Source organism: Engraulis encrasicolus, chromosome 15, assembly GCF_034702125.1.
Source record: "Engraulis encrasicolus isolate BLACKSEA-1 chromosome 15, IST_EnEncr_1.0, whole genome shotgun sequence".
In the NCBI taxonomy this organism is placed as follows: Eukaryota; Metazoa; Chordata; class Actinopteri; order Clupeiformes; family Engraulidae; genus Engraulis; species Engraulis encrasicolus.
The window spans coordinates 8,190,945-8,213,568 of record NC_085871.1 but is presented as its reverse complement, the minus strand read 5'-3'; the positions used below and the strand labels follow the sequence as shown (position 1 = coordinate 8,213,568).

The following is a 22,624-nucleotide window of genomic DNA, read 5'->3' as shown; positions in this document are numbered from 1 at the left end:
TAATTACTGTCATCATGTTTCTGCTATAGTGATCTTGTCATATATTGTTCAATGAATTTTCTTTTGATAAAGTACTGATCACATATCCAACATTTCACAAGCCGATTGGAGTGGGGAAGGCTAGCTGGTCTGAGGCTAAGTGCAATGCTTTCTCATGTGAGCTGAATGTATCTGACCAGACACAAAGGCTAGCCTGCTCTGTTCCAAGAATCTGCAACCCCCCTGTCTTTTTGATGATACAGTAAGCTGATCATACTATACAGATCCATAACTGCAACTGTAGAATGAGTAAAAATAGTTGACTTACCAAGGCTCCTTTATTTAGGCTTAGTTGTAAGTTGTTAGCGATTTCGTGCTAGCTAGCTAGCGTAGCAAACAATAGCCAAACATTCCCAACTGAGGTGACCACTAGTCCCGTGCATTTTCCTGTTAGATGATCTTTTGTACGCATCATCCTGATGTTGTGTAGGCTGATCACATTATCCAAAATGAAACAGTTGCCACACAGATCATCTCTGGTTGAACATGGTGTATTTTGGGCAAGCTAGTTGCAATTCCTACTAGCTAGATGGCAACAGGGGGGTGTATTTTGGTCATGAGAGCAAGTTTTTTTTTTTGTCAGACACTAAAGTCAGTAGAATACCTGTGTTAAAATCAGAGGGCAAGAAAGTAGACTACTGTCACAGGTGCTTTACTTTCAAAAATGATTTTGCTATGCTACTTTTGAGATTATAATAGTAAAAAGGGATGTTTTTGTCTTGACATTTCCTCTTGATGTGAGCTAATGCCCTGCCCTGACTGTTCCTAAGGACACTTCTGCCACCTACAGGAACAGTTAGAACATGACTAGAGGCGTGAAATGAATACACAACATAGGTCAGACCGTCCTCAAGGCGTGGCTGTAAAAAAACGCAATTATCGGCGAACGACGTCGAAGGCAGGGGGCGTCACTATTCGAAATGACGTCATTCGACGGCTAAGGCAGCCAATGAGTTAACAGCATTTCACCTGGAAGAGAAGTATTGGTTAGATTATCAGTGTGTGTGTCTGTGTTGCAGTGTGCATCATGTGTTGAGATTGACTCGGACTCAGCCTGGGTTTGACTGAGCTCTGGGTCTGGAACAGTCTCTGGTGTTGCTGGTGTTTTCAGGAGACTGCGCCGGTTTCGCCTGATGATCTGTCCTTCTGGTGTTTTCACAGTGTAGGACTGTGGGGCGACCTCTTGAAGAACAGTGGCTTTCGTCGTCCATCCTTCAGGACTTTCAATCCTGACTGCGTCGTCCCTGGACAGTGGTGGTAGCGGCTTTGCTGTTCTGTCATAGAAAGTCTTTTGTTTCATTTTCTGATGTTTCAGCTTTCGTTCCAGCTTTGGGCATTTCTTTTGCTTTGCACAACTTTGAAGTGTTGTTCTGAGCTTTCTATTCATCAGCAGCTCAGCAGGTGAAAACCCGCATTCCAGAGGCGATGCTCTGTTGCTCAGTAGAGCCAGGTAAGGATCAGAAGCGCTGTCTGCAGACTTTTTCAACAGCTGCTTCAGGATGTGAACGCCTTTCTCCGCTTTGCCATTAGACTGTGCATACAGTGGGCTAGATGTGACATGCTGGAAATCATAGGCTTTTGAGAAGTCTTGCCATTCTTTGCTATTAAAGCAGGGCCCATTATCACTCATTACGGTATGGGGAATGCCATGCCTGGCGAAGATGGACTTGGCATGTGTAATGACACAGTTGGATGTTGTACTTGAGAGTAATGCCATCTCAGGGTAATTTGAGAAATAGTCAATTACTACTAAGTAGTCCTTTCCTTTCAGGTGGAACAAGTCCATTCCTACTTTGTGCCATGGTGTTGTTGTCACATCAGTTACAGTCATTGGCTCTTTTGTTTGTTTGTTTCTGTATTTTAGGCATGTTTCGCATTTGCCTGCCATGTTGTTAATGTCTTTGTTAAGTCCTGGCCAGTAGACTGTGTCTCTTGCCCTTCTTTTACATTTTTCAACACCTAAGTGTCCTTCATGTATTCTCTGCAGTATTTCTTGTCTAAGTGTGCGTGGAATGACTATTCTGTTTTGTTTTAGCACAAGTCCATTCACAACACTCAGCTCACCTCTGACGTCGAAGAACTGTGGACAGGATCCTGCAGCCCATCCATTCCGCATGTTCTCCATCACACGCTGCAGCTCTGGATCTTTCGCCGTCTCGTCTATGATCTGCCGGGTCTTGGCGTCGGACACAGGAAGCGCTGCGGACACCAAGTTGACGTGCACCTGGACATTTTCTTCAGTCGTGCTCGCACAACCCTTGACAGTAGCTCTAGACAGCGCGTCGGCTAGAATGAGGTGTTTGCCTGGTGTGTAAATGAGTTCAATGTCATACCTCTGCATCTTCATCATCATGCGCTGTATCCGCGGTGACATTTCATTCAGGTTCTTTTTCATTATTGCAACGAGTGGACGATGATCAGTCTCCACTGTGAAAGTGGGTAGGCCATATACGTAGCTGTGAAACTTTTCAAGGCCAAACACTAATCCGAGACATTCTTTCTCAATTTGTGCATATCTGCACTCAGTCTCTGTCATTGACCTGGACGCATATGCTACAGCATAGGTGGCTAACCCGCGGCTCTCGAGCCGCATGCGGCTCTTTGCCTGGTGTCTTGCGGCTCTTGCGTTCACGTCCAAGTTTGTGTTTATTTCCCCCATAGGCAATATGCACTAGAATTGCGCACACAAAGTTGATTAGAACTATGGCAAATAAGTGCCCTGTGGTCTTGGTACTGTAGTAGGCCTTGCCTAAATGTGTCCTGAATGATCACGTTGATGTGTGACATTTGTTACTGCAAATAGCCTACAAGACGCGATTTAAGCCTATGTTCTAAAAATAGCGCTTTCAAAAAGTGACCGCGTCTTTCGCTGACTAAACAAAATATCGGCAAAAATGTTTTAACCTGAAATATTTTGCCATCACTCCTCAATAAGGTCAAGAAAATGTGCTGTCCATATTAGATTCTATCGCTCGGATATGGCGGTTATAAATGTGCAAATGATATGAAGAGAAAGGTGTCTGGAGCAGAGATGCGCTGAGAATCTCTGTCCTGCGTAGCCATCTCTGCGCTCTGTTAGAAGGAGTGTTCATCATGGCTATTGACCCGAATGTGAAATTGTGTTTTTGGTTTAAAATCGTGTTATTTTCGCGGGCTATAGACAAAATAGCGCCAAAAATAATGTTCCACCCTGGTTTATCAGCCATTGTCAAAGCGGCGCTGGCAGACAGCGTGCAGGTGGGAAACAATTTCAGTTTAGTCTCAAAAAGAAAACTTGGTCTTTTCCCCTGGCCCCCTGTCAGCACCCGCTGAAACATTAATGTGGAAAATGAACGGCGATTTGACGAACCACCTTGTTAATTTCGGATGGTGTTGTCGTCAGGCATCCAATGATCATCTCATCTGTGCGCAAGAAAGCGGTGCCTGTGCGCCTAACTCCCGAATGAGCTAAAAGAGGCGGAGAATCTTTAGGCCGCGTTACTTCGTGCTCTGTTATAAAGAGTGCTCATGGAAATTATGATGTGAAACGTGTTTTATTAAAATATGAAAGAATTTATTAAATAATTTTGACCTGTGTACCCTTGTCTTCTTATGTAAAACAACATTTTTATCTTGAAAAAACATTTTCCCACAAAAAATTGAAGCAGTAAAAAAAAAAAAGTGTGGGGGGGGGGTCATCTTATATTCAGGATTGTCTTGTAGTCAGGCCATTAAGTTGAAGTGTAACATCAATCTGACACTTTGTGTGTGTGTGTGTGTGTGTGTGTGTGTGTGTGTGTGTGTGTGTGTGTGTGTGTGTGTGTGTGTGTGTGTGTGTGTGTGTGTGTGTGTGTGTGTGTGTGTGTGTGTGTGTGAAAGGAAGAGATGGTTGATGTTCATACCCATGTGTTGTTGTGTATGCTGGTCTGTGGTGCGAGAAGGATGGGTGATGCCCATGTTGGTGGGTGTGCGCATGTTTATATGCCCGCGTGATGTTTGTGTGCCGATGTGGCTCTTTGCTGTGACACATTACAAAATTTGGCTCTTGGTCTCCGACTGGTTGGCCACCCCTGTGCTACAGGTTTCCAGTGCTCACCCTCGGCTTGTAGGAGCACTGCACCGATTCCATCTTTCGAAGCATCTGTAGACACCTTGATCCTTTTGGTTGGGTCGAAGAATGTCAGCACGGGTGTGGCAGTGAGGGCATCTTTGAGTGTTTGCCACTCGCGCTCATGGTTGGCTGTCCAGTTGAAGTTGTTTTCTTTGCGGAGGAGCTCTCGCAGGTAAGTTGTTTTCACTGACAGATTGGGTATGAATTTCCCGATGAAGTTTACCATTCCCATGACACGTAGGACACCTGGTTTGTCTGTGGGTCTTGGCATTTTCAGTATGGCGTTGATCTTTTCATCATCTGGCTGTATGCCCTGAGCTGAGAGCTTGTCTCCAAGGAACACGATCTCCTGAGCAGCAAACTGGCATTTATTTTTGTTGAGCTTTAATCCATTTTTTTGTATTCGCTCTAGCACTTTGGTCAGTCTCTGATTGTGCTGCTCGATTGTGGACCCCCATGTCATCCACATAGGCTCTTACTCCATCCAGGCCTTCGATGATGTGTTCCATTGCCCTATGAAAGATTTCAGAGGCGGATATGATTCCAAAGGGTAGCCTCTGAAAACAGTATCGTCCAAAGGGTGTATTGAACGTACACATCTTGGTACTGCTCTCATCCAGCCTCAATTGCCAAAAACCTTGTGACGCATCAAGTTTGGAAAAGTATCTGGCTCCTGCCATCTCGCTGGTGATCTCCTCTCGCTTGGGTATTTGGTAGTGTTTACGCTTGATGTTTTCATTGAGGTCTTTTGGATCCATGCATATCCTCAGCTCTCCACTTTTTTTCTTTACGCAGACCATGGAGTTGACCCACTCTGTTGGTTCTTCGATTTTCTTAATCACTCCAAGCGCTGCCTTCCGCTCCAGCTCTTTTTTCAAGCTGTCTCTGAGTGCCAGTGGAACTCTTCTTGCGGCATGAACAACTGGCTGTGCGTTGTCTTTTAGCTGAATTTTGTATGTGCATGGCAACGTACCGAAACCTCTGAACACATCAGAGAAGTTCTGGACAATCGCGTCAGCAGAGTCAGGTGAGTCTGTTATGCTGGAGTTGATCCGGTACACTCTTTTCACGAGCTCCAGGTTTTCACAGGCTTTGTCCCTTAGCAGCGAATCGAGTCCTTCAGGAACAACTGAGAAGAGCAGGTGATGCACTTTATCTTTGACTGTGACTTTCAGCTTGCATGTGCCTAAGCACTCAATGCTCTGTCCATTGTAGTCTTTTAGTGTGAGTGTTTTCTTCTGTATTTTGGGTTTTTCTCTCATTGCCTTCACATCTGACATGCTGATCAAGTTTGCTTTTGCACCTGTATCTAGCTTCAGTGTAACTACAGTCCCATTAATGTGGAGTGGTGCTATCCATTTGTCTGATTTAACAGCGTTTATCTGTGCTTTTGGTTCATCACAGTTCACCACGTCAATAAAGAATGTTTCACCTAATTCTGTGTCTTCCACGACATTCACAGATCTTCCTCTCTGCTTCTCTTTTCGTTTTGAAAAACACTGTTTGGCGAAGTGATTCTTGCCCTGGCAATTGCTGCATTGCTTGCCGAAAGCAGGGCATTCTCTGGGCTTATGCTGTGTGCCGCACCGTTTGCACTGAAACTGTCCTGAATTCTGCACACTGGAATTTCCGCGGCGTGCATTGTGGTGCTTGGATATGGCGCCAACCTCTGCCGTTTCTCGCAGGTTTGCATTGCTAGGTGCTGCTTCACTGAACGATCGCACATGCTTTTTGCTAAGCTCGCTAGCTTGGGCAATCTTCACTGCTGCGTCTAGCTTTAGTTCAGTCTCTCTTAGCAGTCTTTCCCTAACCTTCTTATCATCAATTCCAAACACAATTTGATCCCTTATCATGGAATCCTTGAGAGTGCCAAAGTTACATGACTGTGCTTTTATTTTCAGGTCCGTGACGAAGTTGTCAAAACTTTCTCCAGGCTGTTGTAGCCTTGAACGGAATACATATCTCTCGTATGTCTCGTTTTTCTTAGGAGAGCAATGAGCTTCGAATTTGGCTAACACAGTGTCCAACTTGCTTTGGTCTTCCTCCTCTTCATACACGAAGGTATTGTACACTTCAATGGCCTGTGGCCCAGCTATAGTGAGTAATAACGCTACCTTTCTTGCGTCCGGTTTGTCGTTCAGCCCCACTGCCTCGATGTAGAGCCGAAACTGCTGCTGAAAAGTGCGCCAATTGCTGTCGACGTTCCCCGTTAGCTTCAGATGAGCCGGAGGTTTCATCACCTCTTTCAAGTCCATCGTCGAATTTCTTGGCTTTCGTTCACTTTCCAAAACCGAAACTCACTTGCATTTACGTTTGTTCACTCCTGGTACCATGTTTTGTTCTCACATATGTATTTTATTAATTTCGTTACAAGTCATGGAGAACTCACATACTCGATACAGCAAGTGCCTGGTATGTGTCCTTGTACACTACTGAGATAACCACAATCACTCGTTGGTATATGAACCGTTACTGACACCTTGTGGCAGGAGGTGGAACTACACGATATCACCACAGGGAGTGTTAGCAAACTCATCCCAACTGTCCCTTCTCTTAAGGTTTTTTGTATTGCTCCCAAACCCAAGTTAACTACAACAACTTGACTAGGCTTTTGATTCCTCTGTCTTTCAAGCACTTGTGGATTTCTCTATAGGATGTATTTACTCCAGGAGGAGAATGCGAAGGAAATCGTAATTCAAATCGTTTTTAACAAAAACGGAAATCGTAAAAAAAAAAAATATATATATATATATATTTTTTTTTTTACATTTTCAGAAACTATGGCGGCCAAATTTAAACTATGGCGGGCCGCCATAATTTCCTCAATGTATGGGAAACACTGCCTAAAGGACCCCCACCCCCCCGCAGAAGAAGATCGGCGATGCCGCGTTTGCCTGCTATGCGCCCAAGAGATAGAACGCCCTCCCCATCGAGATCCGATCAGCCACCTCCGTCGACTCCTTTTAAGAAGCAGCTGAAGACCCACCTCTTCATCCTTGCCAACTCCTAGCTGCAAAGGCGTCATAGTGTCCCAGCTGCCACAGCGCCCTTACTACTCGCAATCCAGCCCTGGCAGGGGGCTCCCCTAGGTGGCCGCTGGTCTCTGCCTGAGGTTTCTTCCTGACTACAGGGGGTCTTTTTTCTCAGACCCCACTGAGCTTTTTTTACCCCTCACAAACTATGAATCAAGCGAAAGGGAGTTTTTCCTCACCCCTGATGCCACCAGGGGCCGCACCTGAGCGCCCAATCTCTGTGTGACTATCTATGACTTATGATAGGCCCAGCCACTATGGACCTTACACATCTAAGAATCCTGGTCCTAACCTACGTTGACCTTATGACTCTACATTCTCTGTCTATCTCTTCTTCCTCTGCCTTCCTGCTTTTTCTGCCTCTCTTCTCTACCTCTCCTTTTAAATCTATCTCTAACAATGTTTTTTTCCCATTTGTTAAGCACTTTGAGTTACATGCCTTGTATGACACAGTGCTATACAAATACAATTATTATTATTATTATTATTATATAGTCTACTGTAGGCTATTTGGATAAGGCGCAGGGACAGTGACCTCTGTATGCATAGGATCATCCTGGATGATCATCAGCATAGCTCAGTGAATGAATGTTACAGATTGTCACTTACATTTCACAGAACTAATGGGCACAGTGTCAAGATAATGGGCATACAACAGGCCTAATTTGCATCATGTTGTGTATCCTCCTGAAATCAGTTTCAGGAAAAGGCGGAGGCGGAGCAAGTCGGCACCACCTCTCCTGTTATCTCAGCTCTATTGACTTATGAACTGCTTCTATTCATTTTGGTATCGTAGGCTACTGTTAGGCATACCGACATGGGTCGAAAATACACACAGCCCAATTAGGCCGACGTTATCACGTTATAGTATAAGCTTACGTTATAAGTAACACCTAAAGTCGACCGCCTGAAGGCAATCAGAAGCGGCACCCTCCCCCCTCACGCATAGCGCAGTGCTTTCCTCTCCAGTCTCTCCGGTTCCGCCCCCTCTTCCACGCTGCTTTATAGTGACTAGACAAACTCTAATAAAGACAGTCCAACCACGGTGACCAACCCAGTTTTCAACAAGTCTAAAATATTCGTGTTATAGGGTAGCCTATGCGACTTCATTTCGCTGTGCGCGACGGTGAAAAAAAACGCAGATATTTCCCCAAGCCATGTATCAAATTTCTACGGGATATACAACGTCTAAAAGGATAATCCATTCTTTTTTTTTAGCAGTGATCTATGTCTTTCATAGAGGGAAATGACATACTTTATCTTTATGTTTTAGCTTTTTCGCCTAGGCCCTACTCCAGCTTAGGGGAAGACGCACGTCAAAGTTCACCACCAAGTGAAATATAACCTATTTCTATAAACACATGATGACTGCAATCACTTTAGGGGCGACATATGGCATTGTATTGCATATAAAACACATGACAAGATAGGCTACTTGGTGGTTGCCTGTGCTATTTAGAGGTTTATTCAGTGAAATTACGTATATCGCCCTGTGGGTTTGGATGACAATAAACGCTTCTCGCATGTTCTAAGGAAATCCCCCGTAACCATTTACAAATCGCCAAGCAAACACATTCTCACAACCCCGCAAATGTTCATTAGTTTGTGTTCAGGATCATAATGTTTCCTAGGTCTACACCGTGTTTCTGTGTTTGACAGGGGAGGTCCCAAACAGCCGGTTGATCGTCTGTGTTGCAATCTCAGCAGCAACATCTTTTTTCTTATGATAAGCTTAATGGATGCAATTACTTGAGGGGCGAAATACGCAATTGCATTGTACACAAAACATCATGACAAGTTGTCGTCTGGGGGCAGGCCTAGGCTACTTGCTTCAGATTTATTCGGTGAATGAAACCAGTCGCATGGGTTCAGCTCGCTTGGAACAGGACTTCGCCTTTGCGTCGCATGTGTTCAAATGGGAACTCCCCTACGTAAGGAAGTCTCCAAACAAACCACTTCTCTCAATCCCGAAACTTTCCATTGAGTTGTGGTTAGGATCATTTATGTTTGTAAAACTGTTTATGTATGTAAGACTGACGCCATGTTTCTTTGTGTTTGGCAAGGGGATCTATTTCACTCCCTATTCGAATTGGCTGTTCTTCTCTGTAGCCACGGCTAAGCTAGCAATAGGAGACACATTGCCTAAGGCCATATTATAAATGTCTACACATATACAATCAAAGGCACACAGGTGGCTGGAAGCTCAAGCGGTCTTCAGTCTGTTCATTTGGGTTTGTTGGGTGCTCTTGGATATCGGGGATCAGTTCATGTAGAGAGAAGAGTTCATCCAGGCACTCCAAAATAAGGTGTCCAAACGGGAAGTTACATTAAAAAGCCTTTAATGGTACTGGGCTGGGGTTACATTAAAAAGCCGACATGTTTCGACCTCACCAGGTCTTCATCAGGGCTAGGTTCCTAGCCCTGATGAAGACCTGGTGAGGTCGAAACATGTCGGCTTTTTAATGTAACCCCAGCCCAGTACCATTAAAGGCTTTTTAATGTAACTTCCCGTTTGGACACCTTATTTTGGAGTGCCTGGATGAACTCTTCTCTCTACATATACAATCAACTTGTGGGAAAATATAATGTCACTACACATAAACCACCAAGACAAATTACATTTGGAATGCATTTAGGCTTGAATTAGAGGAAATTATGTGCACAATCTCACAACGCCGATCCTCCTTTGTTTTGAAATAGTGATGACTTACAACGCACTTCCGCGTCTGTTTTCAGATGGAAATTACTCGAAAAAAATGCACTAAGAGGGGTCGAAATTCTTAGAAAGGATTGAAGTAAGTTACCACATGTCTGCCACTCAGTGGAAAGGAGTATGGACAAGATTTTACACTCTATTCGACGTGACAGCCCACCTAATTCAATATCGCGACCTGTCGCAATTTTGCGACGGCGGCAGTAAAAGGGTTAAGCCCTGTTTTTGTAACTTCTGGGGTGAATTAGATATGTTCTCATCACAATTCTGACATTTGGTGCTGAACGGACACTGCAGCCCCCCCACCTTTACATTGACTTCAATGGAGCACTCCCCCCATTTTACAGCTGAGTGCTAGGCTACGTCTTAAACATTTAGTGACATATATTTGGTTTTGGTGTGTTTTTCAGACACAGGAAGTGTTATGCTCTTTTCTGCCACATGGGGGGGTAACGCTTTAACATTTGAGGCAATGGCGCTAAATTTAGAACAAAAGTCAATCTATTCAAGACTCATAATTATGGCAGATTCCCTCTTCCACACACAGTGAAATGACTTACTGCTTTGTTGGCTACACATTCAATCTTTTTGTTTGAATTAACGTAAGGTAAATGCAGAAAGGAGGCAGATAATGGTGTGCCCTTTCTGGTTGCCCCATGTTAGCTTGTTAGCTTTTAGCCTATTGTGGAGGCCCATGGTGATGATCTACCTATGATCTATGATCTACCTATCTATCTACCCTATGCTCCTTCAACATTTTAACCTAATTAAAAGTACAATATAAGTCAATTAAAGTGTTGACTCCAATAGATCTGTGCTTCCTGGTGGCATGGCTTTGATACCTTGTATTGCAGTGATGCATAATAATAACAGCATTGCCCTTCTTTAGCGCGTTCAGGCCGACTGAGAACCGTGCTGGAGCCCGTTCCCGCACCTAATCGCGAACGGGCCGTCCTGTTCATGCCACAGATATTTGCGTTCGCGAACCAGAGAGTTGGTTCGCAATGCGAACCGCAAAATACTAGGTTTTTCTCCGCGAACCGTGACGACAGCGTGCCCGTCAGCAGGTTCATCCGGGTAACAGTCACGTGCAGGAAAAGTTCAGAGCCCGGTATGAACACGGGCGGTTCGCAGATAAGCACTTTAGTGCTGAACGTAACTGGTGCGGGGCCCTCAGCGCGTACAAAGTGCAAAAGCCAATGTAGACATGTAGACAAATGAAGCATATTATTGGTTAAATAAAATGTCAATCAACTGCATGGAGGGGGAGGAATGTGGGAATCTCGACTGCATAATTTGTGGTAGTGGGGTAGGCCTGGGTATTGATTGACAATTTTCGGTTCCGGTTCCTTCGTTTCGGTTCCGGTTCCAAAACGGTTCCATTTTCGGTTCCTAGAAACCCTGAATTAAACCTGCAGTTACCCAAAGTGGCCAGTAGATGGCGTAACGGGTCTGTAAATCATGAGTTTCCCTGCCTGCCACAAGGCGGCGCTCATCGTGACTTAAGCAATGGCGGGTTAAAGGCATTTAATTCTATACAGCATTCATGATTAATTGCATGCTGCAAGTTGTCCTCTCGGCATGGCTTGGCAAGTATAATAAACGGTTTTGATACTGATGAATGTACTCATGTCTGATTAAAATTGTTCTGCTGTACGGTGCAACTTCACTTTTGGTACCAATCCTATGTCAAGCGTGCCTGACATGATTTTTTAATGTAGCCTACGCTACCCAGTCTGTCGACAGCTTACCAAAACAGAGACCCAAGATTGCCACTTTCTAGTGGTAAAAACAACCTGTCCTTCTCCTACAGACATGTGTAATGGCTTGTTCGAAAGCTGCGAATCTTAGCTTTTTACAGGTTTTTACGGCACGTTTTTATGTTCTTTCAATCAAAAGTTATTGAACTGTAAGCGGCCGCTGTTTCAAGTGAAAAAATAGCGCTTTCCAACCTTTTTTTTTTTTTTAATCTCGTCATTTTTTCCCGAACAGCCAGCGATCTCCTTAACGTAGGCCTAGACCTATAGACATGTGTTAGGGCTTGTTCGAAAGCTGAGATTCGTAGCTTTTTACAGTTTTTACGGCACGTTTTTATGTTCTTTCAATCAAAAGTTATTGAACTGTAAGCGGCCGCTGTTGCAAGTGAAAAAATAGCGCTTTCCATGCATTTTTTCTTATCTCGTCATTTTTTTCCTAACAGCCAGCGATCTCCTTAACCTAGACCTACAGCCATCTGTTAGGGCTTGTTCGAAAGCTGAGATTCTTAGCTTTTTACAGTTTTTTACGGAACGTTTTTATGTTCTTTCAATCAAAAGTTATTGAACTGTAAGCGGCCGCTGTTGCAAGTGAAAAAATAGCGCTTTCCAACCATTTTTTAATCTCGTCATTTTTTCCCCAACAGCCAGCGATCTCCTTAACCTAGACCTACAGACATGTGTTAGGGCTTGTTCGAAAGCTGAGATTCTTAGCTTTTTACAGTTTTTTACGGAATGTTTTTATGTTCTTTCAATCCACAGTTATTTAACCTTAAGCGGCCGCTACTTCAAGTAGCCTAAACAATGGCGTTATTCTCCAGCCGGATAGAGAGGAAATCTTTTTTGTCGCTGTGTTCTTTGTTCCCTCGAATTAAACCGACGGTCTAAATAGGCTACATTTGTACGTCCCCAACACAAGACCAGTTATTTCTAAGTTAGCTCTTTTCATGGAAAAACATGTTTCCAATAGGGATGGTACAAACCGCACCGAAAACCGAAATCGTACAATTCACACACCATACCGAACCGTGAAATGCAGTCCGTGGCAAACCGCAATTCATGTACTGCCCAGAAAAATATGTAAAGTAGAGATTCTAGGAGTATCTTACCCAGTCTCTCTGATTAATACATTAGTATAAGACCAATCAGAGGATGACACAATTAAAATCACACCATTTTCACATTATAAGCCTATACAAACCATATGTAGGATATTTAGTGATAGGTCTGATTCTATTAGCCACTTGAAAGAGGGCATTTGAAAGGCTGACGACAGCTGATTCAACTTGCACATCACTTTATAATTACAGTTATATAAATAGGGTTTAATATTCCCAGTGCACCATTTATCACGAACTAAAAAAGAACCGTAGAGAACCGAGAACCGTGACCTTGATACCGTGATATGAACCGCACCGTGAATTTTATCAATCGTTCCACCCCTAGTTTCCAAGGAGTCGGAGACATCTTCCTGAAGAGTCGAGGTCATGGTTGAGGTTGACGGTGTTGCTGTTGTAAAGATGCTGCAACTCTCTGCACGCAAGTTAATCGAATGCAAGAGCAGGTGTTTGAACAGGTTGGATGTATTACCATTCTTGCATGATATTAGTTTATCGCAGATATTGCAGCGCGCTCCTTCCTTATCTACTTTCCTGAAATATAGCCACGCTTTCGACGGCATGTTTTTGTTTCTCAAGTAGTAGGCCTAGCCTACAATCAGCTGGTTGGAAATCAGCTGTCTTATCAATCGTTTAGCCTAAATGAGGTGCGAAACGGGAAGAGGAGGAGCGTGGTCAGTTTGTGACACTTGTGGTTGGCTGAATGGCCGCGTTCTTAAACACACATTTGATGGCTCTGACAGTCAGACTTCAGGAACCGAAACGTGGAACCGACAGACAAGGCACGTTTCGATTCCAAGTAGAACCTTAGCTTTTAATTCGGTTCCATCAAAGAATTGAATTTCGGTACCCAGTCCTATAGTGGGGGACTGCGTTCGCGCTCTCCCCTGATTTCATTGTGAAAAATAAAGAGTGACTTAGCAGTTGGATTAGAAGTTTGTGGTGGGCATGATATGAATTGGGATGTGAAACTGAACAGTGGATTTTCTGTCGCTAGCGTCTTATATAGTGGTGGTGGTTGGATCCCTTTTTTCCTGCATGGACTATTTATTTTACAACTGAAACTAATAATTTATATTTTGCACTCTGAGACTGTATTCACAGCCAAAGCGCAAGACGTGGTGAAGGGGCACTGCAATTGGTGAGGTCCATGGTCAATTTATTAACATGATCTTTGGCTAGTGGCTACATTGTTCCGTGTAGTTGTAAGCTCATCCTAAGCTGCAACATGCACCCCTCTCAGTCTCACTCTCTCACTAACTCACTCACACTCACACTCACACACACACACACACACACACACACACACACACACACACACACACACACACACAGAGTTGTACACAGCTGGGCTACATATTGAACATTTTGTGAATATATTTAGTTTCAGCATATTTTTCAGACAGGGAATGCTGTACTCTGCTCTGCCACATGGGGGAGTAAAGCTTTAACAATGGACACAATGGCGCTACATTTAGAACAAAAGTCAAATCAAGGCTCACATTCATGGCAGATTCCCTCTTCGCACAATGGACTTACTAAGTGCTTTGTTGGCTACACATTTCAATCTTTAAAATTGAATTGAATTGTGAATACAGAATGAAGGCCGATATGATGTGCACTCTCTGGTTTTCCCATGTTAGCTTTTAGCCTATTGTGGTGGTCCATGGTGATTTACCCCACCCCCTTATGCTCCTTAACCATTTTAACCTCATTTAAAGTACATTATCGGTCCATTCAAGTGTTGACTCGGATAGATCTGTGTTTCCTGTTGGCATGGCTTTGAAACCCAGTGTGGTGGTGATAATGGCGACACCCTTCTTGTGAAACGTAATGAGTAGAATGAGGTCCTGATGGTTGGCAATAGGAAATCATACTTACCTGGCAGGGGAGACACCATGATCAAGAAGGTGGTTCACCTTTGGTGAGGCTCAGCCATTGCACTTCGGCTGTGCTGACCCGAATGAATTCCCCAAATGTGGGAATCTCAACTGCATAATTTGTGGTAGTGGGGGACTGCGTTCGCGCTCTCCCCTGATTTTTTTTGTGAAAAAAATATTTTCATTTTGAGTGCCTGCTGTGGTTGTCCAGTGCTAGTATGGTATAGAGGTCAGATGTGTGCAATGCCAATGTAACTAAGTTATGCTGTATTAACCCTCCTGTTATCCTCAGATTTGGGTTAACTTACATCCGTGATCCTTGGGGTCATTTTGACCCCAGCCACTTAAAGGGACACTATTTCCAGAATTCATGCTGCCCATTCACTAATGTTAAGCTTACCTTTTCATGAATACTTACCACCAGCATCAAATTCTAAGTAACTTATTCATTAAACTTATGACTGGAAAAATTACACTTTTCATACATGAACGGACATACATGGCGGAAATGTGCAACAACTGCCCAACAGTTGCATTGAATTAGTTTTGGCCCTCTTCCACATCATACATATTGTTAGTTATCAGAGCCCTAAATAAAACAAAATGTTCTGTTCAAAATAACTTATGTTCATGTATTTTACATAATCTAGACAGGTTGGAACATGTATTAGCAAAATATGGATGTTAAGCTTATATTTGTTTAGTACACATAAAATAATTTGGGGTCAAACACAGATGTAACCAAAACGTGTACAGCATTTAGGTAAAACATTTTTGTGGAAATTTCACTTTTTTCACATTGACCCCATATATTTAGTAAAAGTCATCAAAGATGACGCAAAATAATCATGTAAGCTTACTTAATGTATTTTTCAGACGCTAAACATTGAATAGACTCAAGGATAACGGGAGGGTGTATTAACTTTTTGCAATAAGTTATTTATCATTTATGGAGCAAATATTTTAACTCTTTCACCCTTACGCTAGGGACACATAATAAAAGCGAATTTGGCCAAGCGACGCCAACTTTGCCATCATTCCTATGAGGGAGGTGAAGGCAAGCTAACAGGAGCAAAGCGAAGGGAAATTATTCAACCCAGTTTAATATTATGCAAATGAGGAGCTAATTTCGCCTGTGGCGGCCAATCAAATCAACAACATGACTGTTCCATACCATTTGATTCGCCGTGGTGGCCTAATGACAGTTGAGCTGACGGAATGGAACACTGAATTTCACCTCTTCGCCTTGCTTGTTTCGCCTGCTATTTGTCCCTAGCGCCAGCGTGAAGTGTTTATATTTAAAGGGAACAACTCACCTCTTGTATTGTATTTGGGGTAGTGTGAGACACAAAAATGACATACAGTGGTGGGGTAGTGAGATGAGTCAGGCCAGGTCCCCTGATCTAAGTTATAATTTAATATTTGCGCGCGGCCTCTCGCCTCTTCACCGTTTATGACTATCTGGTGTTTGAATGAATTTGCCACCGCATTCATTGCCATATTTTTTTGAGATGGGAAATTGGGTCCTGTTGTATAGCCTACATCTGTCTAAACAGGGAAGACTATAAATCGTTTAAAGGAACAGACCACCCTTTTTTGATTTTCACATATTTGCAGTATTTCCAAGCATTTTTTATGAATGTGCATATAATTTTCGTCTATGTGTTTGCATTGCCCCGTTTAACAGTATAGCCACATTAGGCATAGCAATGCAAGTCTATGGTACAAAATAAAACACAATCAAATGTACTTATAAACCATTTTAAAATTAATGTAAAATTCACCCGAGTGTAAAACGGCAATTTAATTCCGTCCAGTGACCACTTGTGGCTTGATGCTAAAGATACCAGTTACTTCCAGTGATTATGCTAAGCTATGCTAATAATTCTGATCCAATAAATCTAAGTACTGAAAACACTGAGACGAAAATGATATGCACATTCATGAATAATGTTGGGAAATACTGCAAATATGTGAAAATCAAAAAAGGGTGGTCTGTTCCTTTAAGAAGATAATCTTATTATTTTTTTATGCTTGTATGTGAATGAATACTAAAGTAACAGTAATCATTTTATTTTAATGTAGAGTGTCTTAAGACACTGGCTGACATAGAATGTTGATCAAATAAGAACAATACACTTTATTACATTAACCCATTTATTCCTTGAACGCCAGTTAACTTACATGCCCAAGACATTTGTGGGAAAATGTAGTTATGTATATAAAACCTTAAGATCTGAAGCCTCTGAACATGCACCTAAAATATAAAACCAGCTGCATGTAAAAGTCCTGCTCCCTCATCTTGCATTAGAACAGGTGCAGGCACAGGGTCAATGTTGCACTACGCAGCATCCGGCAAATGGATTAACAGCTTCATAAATGTTCATATGTTTTACAATGCATGGAATGGATGCATTGAATTTAAGTTTGACGTTGTGCAAAGCCTTAAAAAGCTGAAAATTGCCCCCAAAGCTTAAGAGGTTAATATTCTATATTCTGTTTTTTGTGTGTGTGTATTGCAGGTGAAAGGAGTTTTCGTGTGACTTGGCTTTTCCAGTTTGATGGTGCGTGTTGGTACTGAAGTGGACGCTGGACTGAACGAAGAGATAAGCTTACTCCAAGCCAATGCGCTCATCGCCAGCAAGATCGGGGTGCCTCAAATTCTCCACCTCCAGCGTCCCCCAAATTCTCCACCTCCACCGTCCCCTACAGCTCCTGACAGCGCTGGATGAGGTGATCCACGAGTGGAGACTGGTACACCATGTGCTGCCTCCCCTCTTGCCCTCTTACACTGTCCGACTCCCGGTTGGAGTTCCACCGTGTTATTCACGCCAGCAGGTAGACCTGGAAGGGCACAGCAGTGCCTGGGCATCCTGGACAGGAACATGCGGAATCCCTTCAGGCTGTTGCTCCCCCTCACCATTGTGTAGTATGGAAGTTGTACACCATTGTACTTCATGGCAGTGTACATTTCATGGCCTGGAGGGTCCTGCATGCGCTCCAGATGCTTCTGTTTTTTTGGCCCAGGTGGCGTCGATGTCAGTGTCGCTTTTGAACAGGTGGATGCGGTTCTCGTCCATCCCTGCCGGCCCCTTCAGCAGATCGATGGCACGCTGCACCCGAGCGTAGGTCTCCTGAGCCCCGACGGTCACCCTTCTGACGTGGTGCGTGAGGTCATGCTTGGTGACACGCGTTTCGATGATCTCACTGTCCGTCAGGCCCTCATAGCGGTCAGGATTCCCAGCTTGGATGACCCGCAGCAGTCATGCCATGTCGTCCCTGTTGTATGTGAAGACCACGGCTGACAGAGCTGACTTGAACACCTTGTATTTGGGGTGATGGTCCGACCTGTTGGCCCGGTTGAAGCGGTGGATCCAGTGGAAGATATCCAGCCGGACCAACATGCCGGCCTCCGTCCACTCCCCAAACAGCTGCTCCATGGACGACACCCCATGCTGGTGACAGCAGCCGCGGTTACCTTTAGCTTACGTGAGGTGTCTTGACGTGGCGCTAAGGCAGACTCCCCTGCTATATACTCCACTGTTGGCGAAGCTGGCACAACGTCTTCACTTGACTGTTGTTTTTTTTATACACGGGTTAAATGTCCTTCATGTGGCGGTCGATGAGGCTGAAATGGCATAGTAATGAAACATGGTGAGGCCCACAGTACTATTAAGATAAAACACTGTGTACATGGTAATCAAATTTGATGTACCACACTTACTATTTGCAGTAGCCAATGTCGTTCTCGACCAGCCACTTGAAATTTTTGCTTGTATATTTCCCAAAGGTGCACACCAGCTGACCTAATACGTGTGCCTCTGATGGAGCGGGCGTTATCAGCTTGCATTTCTTAACAGCTGTAAGACAGTAAGGGGAACAAAAGCTAAGTCATCATGCCTAGACGGTAGTGCAGATGTAAGCACAGGTTTTGTACTGTACTCTTCTCACCTTCTTTGTAAGCTTTGGCTGAGTCCCTCAATCTGCTGTCCACCGTCTCACGGTCCCGAGAGTGTGCCTTAAGGAAGTCCTTGGCCTCCTTGGACATGCTAAGGAAACACTGCTGCCTGTCTTTGGGTGTGCTGGTGTCCAGGATGGAAAGTGTGGGCATTAGAGGATCCATCTGTAAACACACACACACACACACACACACACACACACACACACACACACACACACACACACACACACACACACACACACACATTGTTGTGTTTATAATTGCAAGTTATTCAGTGGGTTGTTTACACAATTGCATTACTGTAGGTTAAAAAAAACTGTATAACTATAAGATATCAACAGCAAATTATTTAATGTAAACTACAATAAAAGCTGTGGTCCCTAGTATAAAAGCTGTGGTCCTATCAAACACAATACTGTACACTGAACATTCTAAAACTATAGAGTCTCACAGCGTGTGGGAATCGTACGACTATGTTTTAAGTCATTGAAGTGACAACTGTGCCAGGTATTACATTTTAACAAAGTAATACAACCAAACAGTACAGAAGCACTCGTGTTGTGTCTATGCAAGCTTTCATGTGTCCGCCTTGATAAATGATACAATGGCGTAGCCCCAAAGCAATACGTTCTAAGTCATTGAAGTGTCAAACGCCAGGTGTTATTACACTTGTATAACATAATACAACCAAAGGTTACAGAAGCAGTCGTAACTGCGACAATGTAAGCTGTATGTTCATGTCCATCCGCCCTCTTAAAAAATACATTGTAGCCGCAAAGCAAAGCAATCAGCTACGTTGTTTATAGGGCTGTCCGCAAATAATCGACCAATCGATGGTCGACCAAAAAAAAAATTATTCGACCGAATTCCGTTGGTCGATTGATCGTAGGAAAAAAAAATGCGTCAACTTTTAATTTGAAAGGCGTGAGTCGTTGTGACAAGGAAGACGTGACACGACAAGAACAGAAGCCAGTTCAAGCCACTTATTTGACCATGTCTGGAAGACTATCTAAAATATGGGAACATTTCCAAAAGGACAAAGATGACCCAAAGAGGATTACTTGCAAAATTTGCAGTAAATCATTTGCCTATCACTCGTCCACGACGAACATGCATTACCACCTCAATACTGTAAGTAGCGTTGCCTGCTAGCCTAGCTATGTTAATCTGAAGTTTTGAATGCAATAAAAAGATTAATTAAGTAGCCTACATTTAGTTTTTTTGCTAATATTGATAGGCTAATGCTGAAGTATCCAGTTCACTGTTTAACTTAGTAAATCTTAAACTATTTACAGGCGCATCCACTTTATTGCAACCTTGCCCCCACCACATCGGCATCATCCTCCTCCTCGCCATCATTAACGCAGCAGAAGCTCGTATTGAAAACCGCTCTGACTGAAAAAAGGAAGAGAGAGATAACAGACAAAATTGCCGACTTCGTAGCGCTGGACATGAGACCTGTCAATATCGTCAGCGGTGAGGGATTTAAAAGTCTAATTCAATGCCTCGAGCCAGCCTACAGTCTGCCAAGACGTGAGACGGTGATGCATGCGGTGAAGAGCAAATACACCACAACAAAGCAAACACTTCAGACCAAAATAGAGAACTGCAAAGCCCTCAGCTTAACGACGGACATCTGGACATCTAACCAGATGGAAAGCTATATGACGGTCACAGCGCATTTCATTTCCAATAACTGGCTACTGCATTCGTTCGTGCTGGAAACCAAGGAGCTGGGAGTGAGCCACACAGCTGCCAACATAGGCGAGCGACTCAGCGAAGTCATGGCAGACTTTAGAATCCCCGCGGAAAAAAGGGTCGCTATTGTCCATGACAATGCTGCGAACATTGTGCTGTGTGCCGAGCAGTTGTCTCGCAACCCGTCATGGGGTAAGGTCCAAGGAGTTCGTTGCACAGGGCACACTTTGCAGCTGTGCATCAATGTGGCGCTTAAAAAAGATCCAGTGTGCCGTGTCGTAGCAGCTGCCAGACGTCTTGTTGGACATTTTAAGAAAAGCGCAAAGGCTACAGTGGCTCTCGCTGACAAGCAAAAACAGCAAAACGTCGTGGAGCACAAACTCATACAGGATGTCTCCACGAGATGGAACTCCACGCAGTGCATGTTGGAGCGTCTTCTGGAACAGAGGTGGCCGGTCACCGCTGTTCTATCTGACCCCAATACCACACAGCGATCTGACCGCGATTTGGATCTTACCGCAGTCCAGTGGAGGATAGCAGAGGACATCGTGTCGGTACTGAAGCCGATGGTTACTCTTACCGAATTGCTTTCACAAGATGACAATGTATCGCTCTCTGCCACGCTGCCCATGCTCATAAACATGAAAAGGCGTCACCTGCTGCTGCGCGAGGATGACGGTGCGGCCGCGACAGCAATGAAGAACACGCTTCGTGAAGAAATCGACAAGAGGTGGGAGCTAAACGGGGAGCTGCAGACCAGCATATACATCAAAGCTGCTGTGCTGGATCCCCGCTTCAAAAGCTTGTCATTCATGGAGGAAGAGAAACGCGATGAGGCATACACTACGGTGTTTGAGTTAGCTGAGAGTCTAACTCCAGCAGAAGAGCCTGCACAAAGACCGCTAGATGAGGACGACAACGAGCCCATGCCTCTACAGAAGAAAAGGAAGCAGGATGAAATATCCATGCTGATGGGCACAGATGAAGAGCAGCAGGCAGAGGAGCAGAACAGTGAAATGGAACGGTAGGCCTATTTGGAGGATAAAACAAAAGTTGAGTCTGGAGGACCACTAGCATGGTGGCAAAGAAATGAGGAGCGCTACCCGAAGCTGGCCAGAGCAGCCATGCGTGTTCACTCCATCCCTTCCACGTCCACATCATCGGAGCGCATCTTTTCCAAGGCCGGCTTCATTGTGAGCAAGACGCGGAGTTAACTTCTCCCGGACAATGTGGACAAATTGGTCTTCCTTTCTCACAATTTGAGAAAACTTAGAGCCGAGGACAAATCACTGTGAGCCGAGGACAAATCACTGTGAGTTTCTTTTCTTATGCAAGGCTATGTTGGTCTGTTAATTTGCACTGTTTAAATTAGGCCTAGGGCCTAGGTATTATTCGTTAAGAGAGCTATGTTTGCCCATTTTATATTCATTAAGTTATTCTTTTAGCAGAGTTGCCCTCGGTCTCTGTGACTGGTTAAACTAACACTAAGAATTTCAAGTGTTTCCGTTCGGCCGATCTTTGCCGGTTGTTAAGTTTTAAAACTAAGGTAGCCACCTTAAAACATTTATCTTTGGAATCTTACAGCAAGCAATCATATTTTTTTCGTTATGTACATTTCTTAAGGAAACGAAAATGTTTTTTTTGTATTATTATTATTATTATTTCAGGCCTGCTGGCCTATTTTGTTCTGTTCATCATGAACAGGAGCCGTGTGGCACGTTGGCATACTTAAAATAAATATTCAGAATGTTCAAAAGTTCGTCTGTCTTTTCTGATTATTTTTGTGACACATTCAGAATTTCAACATCTGAAATCATTTGCCCGTGTAAAGGGGACAGGTTTAGGATTATGGTCCTGCTGCTGTGCGCTTGTCTGCTGTGCGCTTGTCATAATGTCACTGACGTCGGGTTTTTTCACTCTCCGTCTGAGAGGAGAACTAAGCGGTCAATTGTTTGCTATAGGCTAGATCAGAATCAGAAAACATATTATCAGTCAGTCACGAGGTTAGTGGTAAATGCGCATAGATACTGGCAGTCGGACATTAAAAATAAAAATAATTTAAAAAAAATAAAAATAAAAAAGCCGGGCATTTAAAAAAAAAAAAAAAAATTGGGGGGTGGGGGGCGATTAATCAATTAGTCGGAGTAAATGACAGCCTCTGGTCGACCAACGAAATCCTTGGTCGTGGACAGCCCTAGTTGTTTACCCACTGTTTCAACCCAAGTCACGTAATTTTAACACCGAGGCACTAATAAACAATCGACCAATGCCGGCACATTTTTAAATAGCAGTAGTCAATAAAGTAAAACGTAGTTATGTCTCAACAACATCCCTTTCGA

At 43.8% G+C, this 22,624-nt stretch overlaps 1 protein-coding gene and 1 non-coding gene across 2 annotated transcripts in view; both read left to right on the top strand.

Moving 5' to 3' along the window:
• The window catches only part of LOC134464417 (zinc finger BED domain-containing protein 4-like), a 33,608-nt gene extending 11,251 nt beyond the window's left edge, over positions 1-22,357 (top strand). The window contains exon 2 of the mRNA XM_063217867.1: positions 17,149-22,357. Coding sequence (XP_063073937.1) covers positions 20,039-21,313 — 1,275 coding nt within the window. The 5' untranslated portion in view covers positions 17,149-20,038 and the 3' untranslated portion in view covers positions 21,314-22,357. The remainder of the gene's footprint in view (positions 1-17,148) is intronic.
• LOC134464845 (U1 spliceosomal RNA) lies at positions 14,620-14,783 on the top strand. The gene has a single exon (XR_010038052.1). It is a non-coding gene; the product is annotated as a U1 spliceosomal RNA (small nuclear RNA).
• Positions 22,358-22,624: the final 267 nt, after the last annotated feature.